This window comes from Mobula birostris, chromosome 19, assembly GCF_030028105.1.
Source record: "Mobula birostris isolate sMobBir1 chromosome 19, sMobBir1.hap1, whole genome shotgun sequence".
Taxonomy (NCBI): Eukaryota; Metazoa; Chordata; class Chondrichthyes; order Myliobatiformes; family Myliobatidae; genus Mobula; species Mobula birostris.
Window position 1 is genome coordinate 52047072 of NC_092388.1, and position 12207 is coordinate 52059278.

At 39.3% G+C, this 12207-nt stretch overlaps 1 protein-coding gene across 6 annotated transcripts in view; it reads left to right on the plus strand.

Annotated features, from left to right (window-relative positions):
- Positions 1-12207, plus strand: part of kif13a (kinesin family member 13A) — a 263604-nt gene that overhangs the window by 166256 nt on the left and 85141 nt on the right. For all 6 annotated transcript variants that reach the window (XM_072283575.1, XM_072283577.1, XM_072283576.1 and 3 more), the window contains exons 12-15: positions 81-191; positions 2412-2546; positions 8960-9090; positions 11805-11891. In XM_072283575.1, coding sequence (XP_072139676.1) covers positions 81-191; positions 2412-2546; positions 8960-9090; positions 11805-11891 — 464 coding nt within the window. The remainder of the gene's footprint in view (positions 1-80; positions 192-2411; positions 2547-8959; positions 9091-11804; positions 11892-12207) is intronic.

Below are 12207 nucleotides of genomic sequence, written 5' to 3' on the forward strand. Positions count from 1 at the left end.
CTATAATTTTAAGATCATAAGATATTTTTAATGTTAATGCATGTTAAAAATGATAGAAACTTTTTGTACTTGTCATCTAGGCAATGAAAGCACCAGAGCTGAAGGAGAAATTAGAAGAATCTGAAAAACTTATAAAAGACCTAACTGTTACCTGGGAGGAGAAACTGAGGAAAACTGAAGAAATTGCACAGGTTTGTTTGTGGAGGAAAAAGATTTAATGGGATTAATAATTTCTTTCCTTGAGATAACAATTATAAGTTCAAATGTGCCACTTGTGCTAAAGGTCAAAGTTTCTCTTAGTTGTGGTAAATATTTGTACTTCAAATGAAAATATGTTAATGGAATGATAGTACATTTCTCCAGTATTTTTGATGTGATTATGGAGAAGGTGATTATCGTCCCATTGCCATCCCTCTCCCACCTCTTTGATTCTACTCTGAAAGAGATATCAGTGCGACAAGAGACTGGTCCATATTATTGGACTTCGTGTTTGATTCAGTTTTTTACGATTCAAATTCAACTTTTATTAATTCTACCATGCCTGAATTCCTTAAGGCAGGGGTTCCCAACCTGGGGTCCATGGAACCCTTGCTTAATGGTATTGGTCCATGGCATAGGAACCCCTGCTTTAAGGTACAGATATCCCCTGCTTTACCAAAGTTCGCTTTACGCCACTTTGCTTTTATGAAAGACCTACATTAGTACCTGTTTTCGCTGACCGAAAGGAATCTGGAGGATTTTTGCTTTTACGAAAAAAGGCGAAAAGCGAAAATAGCGTTCAGCGTTTGTTTTGCAGCGAGCCGTTATAGAGGCAGCCCGCACCCCAAGCAGCGAGAGTGGTGCCGCCAAGCTCCTTCCCCAGGACTACACTCAGCATCTCAGCATCAAGCCGCCATAGCTTTGAACTGCGTGAGATTTTCGCTACAATTGACAGTGCTGCAATGATTACAGAAAAGTATGACTTTAATTTTGAAAGGGCATGTAGGTTTAGGGCAGGTTTGCAGGATGTTTTGAGAGCTTACAAAGAACTGTATGATATGCATGAAAATGCGTGAACCTTCCAGTGTGCTTGATGTCCTCCCGATTCTGGTAAGTGAAACTACACTGTACATATATCATTTCTACTTTATATAGGTTGTGTATTTATCATATCATTCCTGCTTTTACTATATGTTAGTGTTAGTTTAGGTTTTATGTGTTATTTGGTATGATTTGGTAGGTTATTTTTCGGGTCTGGGAATTCTCAGAAATGTTTCCCATATAAATTAATGGTAATTGCTTCTTTACTTTACCCCATTTTGGCTTTCGAAAGGTTTCATAGGAACGCTCTACTTTCGAATAGCGGGAGAAACCTTTATTTTTTTATTAGATCAATGACTTGTATTTTCTAAATTTCATAACAGTAAAGTTGGAAAGCAGGCCAGATATTTGCTTAAATAAATCAGTAATTGCACGGACATCAGATTGTACTGACACCTCCATTTGATTATTATAGATAGACATTTTATTTTAATAATGACAATAGTAACACATAATATTACTGGGTACTTCAGAGTTCTGTTCTAAAAGCAAAAGCAATGGCTGAATTCTTATCTCTGCTATATAGAAAGCAAAGTTGATTTCATTATTAAATCGGTGTGATAGACATTTGCCATGTGATGTTATCTGATTACAGACCTGTGAAATACAGTTCCCAGTGTAACACTTTCTGATAATGGGAACATAGTGCATTAGTGACAAAAATTGAAAGGATAAGCGTTCTAATGTTGCCATTCTGCTGCAAGTCACAGAGTTGGAGTCTCAGCATTTTGTTTTAAGAATTCTGGAGAATGTGATTCTGTAATTAAATATTTAATGAAACCAGGATTTCTTTTGGAAAGCAGGCTCTGCTATTCAATTTCTATTAAACTAATCTGAGATTGATTTATTTAACTTGTTATCAAGAAAATTACAATTGGTCACAGCTGAATGTGGTTAGACTTCACAACTGACTACTGTGGCTGCACATAATAGCCATTTACTTTGAATTAAAGATGAACCAATTTTGTAGCCTCCTCCAGAACATGACTTCAGAATGTGTTTTCTGTGCAGCCTGTGCTTTGTTTTTTCACTGTGAAAAGCTTTCTTTGTTGTGTTAATTAGGATCGGTGATCAGATTTACAAGAGTGATTTAACAGTTTTGATGGGGTAACTTGAAATTATTACTTCCAAAGGATCTTAATACATTTGATATTTATGTCTTTTAAGTAATATGGACAAGGCCAGAATCATTAATTTTCTTTTCTGTAACTAAATCTATTCTCATATTTTAAAAAAATTTTGAAGTGAAGTATTGAATTTACTTTGAAATAGGCTGTTATTGTCTCTTGCGGAACTAAAATGAGTTGATGTCTTTTGTAATTTTGGTACAGGAAAGACAGAAACAGCTTGAGAGTATGGGCATTTCTTTGGAGTCGTCTGGTATTAAAGTTGGAGATGACAAATGTTTTTTGGTCAACCTGAATGCTGATCCTGCACTCAATGAGCTTCTTGTTTATTACTTGAAGGTGAGCATTAGTTTGAAGCTCAAGCTGTTAGTACTGCCTTGTATGTAACAAGTGTTTCAGTTGCAGGAGTACAGTGGAGGTTTCAAACCAGATCCCAGTTAGATGCAAACGCATGCCACATTTGCTACTGCCTGTTATCTCCATTGTGGACTCTATGAGAGTCCACGATGGGCCAGCTCTATGCTTGACTCCCTTTTCACACCCTTTGCAGCTGTGAGGCTTCCAGTTGTTTCAGCAAACAAAACCCTCAAGTTGATATTTAAAATTAAACATTTAAAACAATAAATTTTCTTAAGGTGCTGATAATTATCGATGAAAATACACAATCAAAATAAGTATATCTTAACCTTTTAAATGAAGATTTGCACACTCATATCAATACATGAGCTCATGCTGGACAAGCCATCTCCAGCTAGTGTGAAGCCGAAGCATTAGTTACAAAATACATCCACATATATACATCGGCTCAGTGTGCCAGCTCCCTCAAAGCTTCAGTCTCTTTGCCTATTGCCTCTTCTTTCCTTGTGTTATGCTTTTTCAAAACTGTCGTCTGTTATAATTGTATAATTGTTTCTTTGGCTTGGCAGCAGAAATTTGTCAAAGAATGTCATGAAGCATCTTAAAATACGTTATGACATTAAGGATTCCATATGAGCGTTGATAAGATAGTGTATGAATACAATCACATGGAAATGGGCTATTAACTTCTGTTCTCATCCTTCATAGAGTGGAATATAATGTAGTGCAGATACCTTGTACAATATAGATTTACAACTGTTGACATTTCTTTAAAGCTTCCACATTATGGATATGCTGTTCTCCTTCACTACTTTAATAATTTTCTGAATAGATTATTTCTGAATTGTTTGCCGGGTGGTTTAGCAACTGGTTTTCATAGTCATCTCATGTTCCAGATATTTATTGCTTATTTATTATAATTTCTTTCTTTTTGTAAGTTGGTGTGGTCTTTCTTTGATTCCATTATAGTTATAATTCTGTTATGGATTTGCTGAGTATGCCCGCAAGAAAATGAATCTCAGGGTTTTATGTGGTCACACATATGTACTTTAATAATAAATTTAATTTAAACTTTGGTTTTGGATATCTCTATGAAACTTGTTTTCAAGATTCAGATTGGGCACATTAGAAATGCAAGAGGACCAATGGAGAAACATAAGGGAAGAGGAAATAGAAGTAGAGGGAGGGCATTCAGTGGTACTTTCCTGCACGTTCTTTATTCCTTGGTTCAAACTTTCTAGCTAAAAATTGGTAGACTCAGTGACTGAACCTTGGATACAGAATGTCAAGGAGCCACTACCCTTTGGGTGAAGAAATTCCCTCTGAGATCTATTTTGAATGGCTGACCTTTGAGTCTGTAACCCCCATTCCTGGAAGCCTGAACCAGTGGAGACATTGGTGATGTACACTCAATCTCAATGGCCGCTTTATTCGGTACACCTGTAAACATTATGCAAATATCTAATTACCCAATCATGTGGCAGCAACTCAATACATAAAAGCATGCCGATGTGGTCAAGAGTTAAATTGCTGTTCAGACCAAGCATCAGAATGAGGAAGAAATGTGATCTAAGTTACTATTAACGTGGAATGATAGTTGGTGCCAGGTGGGATGATTTGAGTACCTCAGAAACTGCTGCTGGGATTTTCATGCACAACTGTCTCTAGAGTTTACAGAGAATGGTGCAATAGATGAAGAACATCCACTGAGCGGCAGTTCTGTGGGTAAAAATGTTAATGAAAGAGACCAGAGACCAGAGATTCAAGCTGATGGGAAGGTAACGGTAACTCAAATAACCATGCGTCACAACTGTGGTATACAGAACAGCATCTCTGAATGTACCACAGGTGGAACCTTGAAGTGGACTGGCTATAGCCAGCAGAGGACCACACCGGGTTCCATTCCTATACTTAATAAAGTGGCCACTGAGTATATCCTGTCAAGCCCCTTAAGAAGTGCATATGTGTCCATGAAATCAGTTTTCATTTGTCCGAACTCGAGAGAATAAAAGCACAGTCACTCAATCAGTCCTTGTCCAAGGCCAACACCTTTGGAAAACAATTTGGTGTATCTTCCCTGCACTTCTTCAAAATCTGTATATTGTTCTTTGTAGAGGAAGACCAAATCAAGGTGCAAGATGCAGTCTCATCAAGGAGCAAAATGGGTCTTCTTGCAATAAATGTCACATAACATTTGTCTAATTGCCTTCTGAGCTTGCATGTTGACTTTCAACCATTTGTGTACAAGCATATCCAATTCCCCTCAACACCAAAGCTTAACAGTCTCTTACCAATTAAGAAAAATAACCTCCTTCTTCCAACCAAGGAGGAAGATCTTACATGTTTCCATTTTATATGCCATGTCCTTTCCCATTCACTCAGACCATCCATACCTCCTCAGGTTTCTTTGTGTCTTTCTGACAGCCTATACCGACAATCTGTTTTGTACTATCAGCAAATGTTGGAAGATTCCTATTTGATTTCTTAATCCAAATCATTGATCTCGAATATGAACCAGTGTGACTCGGCACCAGCCTCTGTGGCGCTGTATTAGTCACATGCTCCCAATCCAATAATGACTCATAGTTATATAAGACTTCTCTTTTTTTCTTTTAATTTGTCCTCATTTCATGCCAGTATATTATGGCTAATGTCACATGTCACAAGCCATTTTTAAATAGTGTTTGGTGCCTGATCAAAAAAGTCTTTAAAGGCCAAATACATCATTATCAATTTGTTCACCCTCATCTGTTATGCAAATTTTATACAAAAAGAAACGACATTTATCACTTTATTTGGCTTTCATAAGTTCATGTTAATTCAGTTGTGTGATTGTTTTTCGAGTGCCCTTTTAGCATATACCTAATAATAGATCCCAATTTTCTACTTATAATAACTTCCAACTTCCTCAAGTTTCCTGTTCTCACTATCCTTCCTTTCTAATTAATATTACATTTTCTACTTTCTGATCTCTGCAAAGCATTCTGCACCTGCAGAATTTTGGAAGATGATAGCAATTGATGCCACTATCTCTCCACCTCCTCCTTCAGAACCCTAAAACAGAGGTCATCGGGTCCTTAGAATTGATCATTTTTACCAGTATGTGTGTGTTTTTTCCCACTTGATTTCTGTGAGCTCATTTGCTCTGGACGACTTGTCCTCCACTATTTCTGGGAAGTTTACTTTGCTATGAACATCAGAATTACAGCAGAGTTGATGCAGGTAAATCTCAGGGCATCAATTATGCAGATTGCTATATAACCAGCGGACTGCGTCATCTTCCTTCTGTCATGGCCATTTTTCCTGATATGACTTCTACTGTCTCCATATGTAAGGCACACGCATTAACTTCAGCTAAACTTACGCTTTTTCCAATCCAAATACCATTCTTAACACCTAGGCAGATGCAGTGTAATGTTTCGACTGTTGATCCACCTTTCCATATAGTTCACAGGCCCTCCTCAGGGTCACGTGCCCTAGTACAGTACTGTACAGGAATAAGTCCTTTGTCCCACCATGTCCGTATCTCTCCATTTCCTGCACATTCATGTGCCTATCTAAGAGCCTCTTCAACACCTCTATTGTATTGGCCTTCATCATCATCCCTCCTGTGCATTCCAGGCACCCACCACTCGGGGGGGGAGGGGAAAGAACTTGCCCCACACCTCTCATTTCTTGTTACCCCTAACGCCGTAAATGCATGTTCTCCAGTGTTAGTGGTTTAGACTCTGGGAGAAAGACTCCTGCTGACCTGATGAAGGGGTCTCGACTCAAAGGGGTCTCGGTCTGTTTATTCATGTGCATCGATGCTGCCTGACCTGCTGAGCTCCTCCAGCACACTGTGTGCATTGCTCTAAATCTGTAGTACCTCTTATGGCTGTCTGTTTCTTCCTGTCATAATCTTATAAACTGCTATGAGATTTCCTTTCAGCCTCTCTCACCCCAGAGAAAACAACCTAAGTTTATCCAACCTGTCCTTAGCACATGCCCTCTAATCCAGGCAGCACCCTGGGAAACCTCTTCTGTGCCCTCTCCAAAGACTTCAGTTTTTTCCAGAATTGAATACAGTACTCCAGGTCTAACTCGAATTTCATAAAGGACTATTGAACTCAATGCCTTGAGTAATAAAGACAAGCATACCATATGCCTTCTTTACCATCCTTTCAACATGTGTGTCCACTTTTGGGGAGCTGTGGACCTTGGACCCCAATACCCCTACACACATCAGCACTGTTAAGGATATTGCCATTAACAGTATCAGTCCCTTCACATTTGATCTTCTAAAGTACAACACCTTACCTCAAGCCGGATTGAACTCCGCCTTCCTCTGCGAATATCTGCGGCTGATCTATATCCTGCCGTATCCTTTGATAATCTTCAGCACTTCACACTACCAATCTTTATATAGTCTGCAACATTCATAACCAACCTATCCACATTTTCATAACCCATTCATACAACAGTTTGTGAGACTGGTTAATTGATTTTCTGGCTGCTGCAGGGCTGCAACGATCTTCATTTGGTGGGAATTGGGTTCACGGCAATATATTGACAACTAGCGGCGAAATTTAAATAGTTGAGTTAAATGCCGTATTTTAGCCACGCCTTGCCCTTGTTTGGCCTGTGCTTTTATTTAATTAAATTGCCAGGCTGTTGCATTTCCAGCTTGTCAACTGTTCAGGTTACGTGCGATTCTCAGGCACTGCTGTAATCTGGAGAGGACTTGTAAATACTCCATCAACTTTACCTTTCTTTCCACTATATTGATGACAAAATATTCTGGGATAGAGTTAGTAACAACATCTTCCAATCACAAACAAGAGAAAATCTGAAGATGCTGGAAATCCAAGCAACACACACTCAGGAACTCAGCAGGCCAGGCAGCATCTACGGAAGAGAGTACAGTCGACGTTTTGGGCCGAGACCCTTCGGCAGGACTGGAGAGAAAAAAGACGATGAGTAGATTTAAAAGGTGAGGGGAGGGGAGAGAGAAGCACAAGGCGATGGGTGAGATTTGAAGGGAGAAGGATGAAATAAAGAGCTGGGAAGTTGATTGGTGAAAGAGATATAGAGCTGGAGAATGGGGGAGTCTGATAGAAGATGACAGAAGGCCATGGAAGAAAAAAAAGGGGGGGGTTGGGGAAGGATCACCAGAGGGAGGTGATGGGCGGGCAAGGAGATAAGGTGAGAGAGGGCAACGGGGATGGGGAATGGTAAAGGGGGGGGGGGCCACCATTACTGGAAGTTCCAGAAATTGATGTTCATACCATCAGGTTGGAGGCTACCCAGACGGAATATAAGGTGTTGCTCCTCCAACCTGAATGTGGCCTCATCACGAAGGGTCCCAGACTGAAACATCGACTGTACTCTTTTTCATAGATACTGCCTGGCCTGCTGAGTTTCTCCAGCATTTTCTGTGTGTTGACATCATCTTCCAAATTAGATTAAACTTTTAGCACTGTTAATCACAGTCTAACCCTTTCCTCTATTGATAATAACTATTTACATATTGAATCTTTATTATCCGCCACTGACAGCATATCCTTGTACGCAGTCTTCAAGTCTATGACATGCAAGTTTCACCATGGAATTTTAACTCCAATGTACATTAGATCAATGTAAATTTTTATGAGAGTTACATATTTGGTCTCCAGCTTAATGAGTTTGTTTTAATTTGGGTGTGTATAGACGATCATGAAGCCCATAATATACACTAAAAAAGCTGTAGTGCAAATCTAAGCTTGTAACTTTCTTTCCCGATTCCACGCACAATTATATTGCAAGTGTAAGGAATGTAAAGCCAGGAATTACTAAACAGTCATTGGGCTTATCTGTAATTATCTCTCCGACACGCTTAAATGAGAGTTAAGTTGTAGCCTCCCAGATGTTGCATGGTTGTCTTGCTTGGTTGTGTATTCGTGGCGTGATTACAATTGATCTTCATTACTTTTATCAATTTCCAGTTAGAGCAGTTAATGCAGGACAGTTTCCCCTGCCAATCATCACCTTCCTTCAGCAAGAAGCATAGGTCAGTAACTTTTTCCATAGTGTTCACGTTGCAAAATCACCATGTCCTGGTTTCTGCAACTTCATGAGAACAAATTTTGCCAGTTTGAAAGTACTCAGCAGTTGAAAAAGTAGTCTGTTTAAATTACCAATTTTAGTTCAGTAGCTCTTTTGCTTTTGCTGCATTCGTTATTGCTGCTATTTCGGCTTTAAGCCATGTTTTAACTCTATATTCAGTAAGGTAAAGGTTATGATTAAATATTTGCCAAGCCAGTGTGCATGGAAATAGTGATTCATGCTGGCTGGCTGAAATGGTGTACTGTGCTGTACATGGTATGACTATTCATAGCGCATTGCTGACCTTTCTATACTTCTAATGTTCCCATCAGAATCACACTAGAGTTGGTGCAGATGAATCTCAGGACATTCAACTTTGTGGAATTGGTATCCAGCCTGAGCACTGTGTCATTGACTTCACTGCTGACGGGGATGTCATTCTCAGCCCAAATGAAAATGCCAGGTAATCAATTGACATCGAAACTATCAGTCCGAGCCCACCTCCCAAACAGCGGCTGAGCTTACCATTTCAGCAATACAGCTACCATTAAATCCCACTACAGAGAAATCACATGGAATTGAGAAATGGTGATACTGGGACGTATTTTTTATAAAAGGGAAATTGCTTAAAATGAAGTGTATCAAATACTCAGAGGATCACATAATCGGTAACCTATCTTTCAGAAATGCTGATTGGCCTGGTTGCGTCCCACCCTCCTGTGTTCCATGTGATAACCAGGATTATTTATCTGTTTAAGTTTTAGATATTTAAATACAGTTTTCTTATACATTTGGTTTATACACAAGATTTATGTCTAAAAGTTCTGATATATAGTATCAATTTGGGAATCATACTGTATTCCCTTCATATGATTCCTTTCTCCTTGGTTTAATAAAAAGGAATTCCCTGAAATAAATGTTATTTTTATTTCCATTCAATGATCAGAATTGGAAAGTCTAGTTTTAACACTGAGCTAGCTTTATAATGGCTTAGAAAAATTGGAGTTCCTCATTAAATTGATTAATTCTGGATTAAATTTTTGCACCCTTTTTTTATTAAATTAAGAATAAAGTACATATTTTTAAGAAAAGAATGAAGGTATGATTGCTTCATTGGTACTTATAGAGTTGGAGCATGGAACAATATAGGAAAGGGACAGGCCCTTCAGCCCACAATGTCTCTGCTAACCATGATGACACATTAAACTAGTTTTATCTGCCTGCACGTGCCTGCAATTCCAGTCTAAGGTGGTGCTGCCGAACGCGTGTGACAGCTCACTGGTAGTTCAAAAGGTAAGAAATCTGACTACAAACATTACTAATAACACTTTTTCTGAAGTAAATTGTGGTAAGCTATCACTGCAAACAACGATGAAGCAAATGGAGGTGAAGCTGTTTTGAAGGATGGGCTGTGTGGGTGCAAAGTCGAAGCGCACTGTGCCCAAGAAGGGGTTGCATACAGAGTTGGTGCTGGAGTGAGTGATTTGGAGAGGAGTTGATGCACAAGAGTTTTGATGCCTGTCCACCTTACCTGGGTGTGAGATTGGATCATTCCAAGCGCCAAGCTGATTTGGTGAGATCAGGAACGGCTTTGGGCTGGGTCCTGGAGCCAGTCGCGACCCGGTGCTTGGACAATTTAAACACGGGTCCAGATAGTCTGGAAAGCCTGAGTGTCAGGACCAGAGGCGAGGGCTGGGCTGATTTCGCTCGCACTCCTGTGATGTTCCTTCACCTCTCGGCAGTGGACTGCTTTGGTTGCCGTGCTACTGAGACCGAGGCTTGGGCCTTCTCCGTTTGCCCCAGGCGAGTGGATCTAAGGACTCCATCTGGTTCGGAACGCTGTCACTTGCTTCTATTGGTTGCATGATTATGCTTTATTTCTCTGTGCAGTGATTTCAGTCTACCTTTTGTTTTAATTCGGTTCTTCGGCTATCTTGCTTTGTAGCTGCCTGTAAGCAAACAAATCTCAATGTGTTTAATTTATACTTTCTTTGATAATAAAAGTGCTTTGACTTTAACATACTCTACATTCCTCTGTTCCTGGCTTGCTCATGTGCCTGCTTAACTGCCTCGTTAATGTCGCTTTTGTATCTGCTTCCACTTCTGGTTTGAGGTGGTTCTGTGATACTTACCTAGTCGTATGTGCACAGCATACTTGTGTATGTCTGACACAATTAAATGGTGTTTCTTCATAAAATATTTGTTTCATTCCATGATTTGTATTAGGTTTAATCTATCTTTGCATTTTTCTCCCTGTAAGTGGACAATTCTTATACAAGTAGTCAATACCATCTATTTTATTAATAAAAGTGCTACAGTAAAGCATTTGATTGGTTATATACATTGGAGGTAAAGGAAGAGTAAATTCTGTGCAACTTAGACCATAAGACAAAGGAGCAGAAGTTGGCCATTCGGCCCATCGAGTCTGCTCCGCCATTTTATCAAGAGCAGATCCATTCTCCCATTTAGTCCCACTCCCCCGCCTTCTCACCATAACCTTTGATGCCCTGGCTACTGAGATATCTATCAGTCTCTGCCTTAAATACACCCAATGACTTGGCCTCCACTGCCGCCCGTGGTAACAAATTCCAACTTCTCTGTATTGTACCTAAGATTTGAAATCAGTGCTAAATATAACAGACAAAACTTTGTAAGGAGAAGTGGTGAAAAATCTATGCCTAAAGAAGCTTCTTAAAATGTCGATACATGAAGTAACAGACAGGATCCCTTCAGGATTGAAGGGGAGTTGTATCCAGATAGGGACATTGACATGGGGGAAGTTCCATGTTTCAGTTGCTCATAAACACTGTTATGTGTTTTGACTAAACCCATTTCTCTGTGTTTAGGATATGTTCTAAAATGCTCTGTAATGATTGCTTTTTGTCTTTGTTTCCAAATTTCTCAAATGCTTTGGGGTTGCAATGTTTTTCTGTCTTCATTGTTAGGGGTTTTCCTTTGGTTTCATGGATGTCAGTAAAGAGTAAAAATTTCTGATAGTAAGTGGAACATTTGAACCTTTGAACCATTGGAAATGTCAAAGTTCCTGACCTTGAATTTACAAATCAAATGTCACAGGAGTGACCAGCATGGTTTATTTACATCATTCCATGTAGCGGTTCTAGATTAAGAAATGGAGACTGAATCCTGAATTTCTGATGATTTAGCTTTATTTTTCAGAACATGCTTGAATGGTGCAGTGTTACATGCTCCAAACTCTCTTTGGCACGGGGACAGAATCCTATGGGGAAATAACCACTTCTTTAGGTATGTCGTATTCTAATTCAGGCATGTAATGTGTTTACGAAATGTTTATTTATGCCACTGGTGCTTACAAATATATTGGGAGAAAAAGATTATTACTTCTTCTTATCATCTCTGCTCTGTTTCCTTTTTTTTGTCATTTTATTTGTCTACCTCCCTCCTTTGGGCCTAACTTGTTTCCATTGTCCCATATTTTTGTATCCACCTTTCCTTGCTTAATGCCGCTGTCTGCTTCCTTCTTCACTTTCCTATAGAAACAATGAATTCTTCTAAAGATTTTTATTCATTTTATAAATCAAGAAGGAATAGTTCGTAGCAA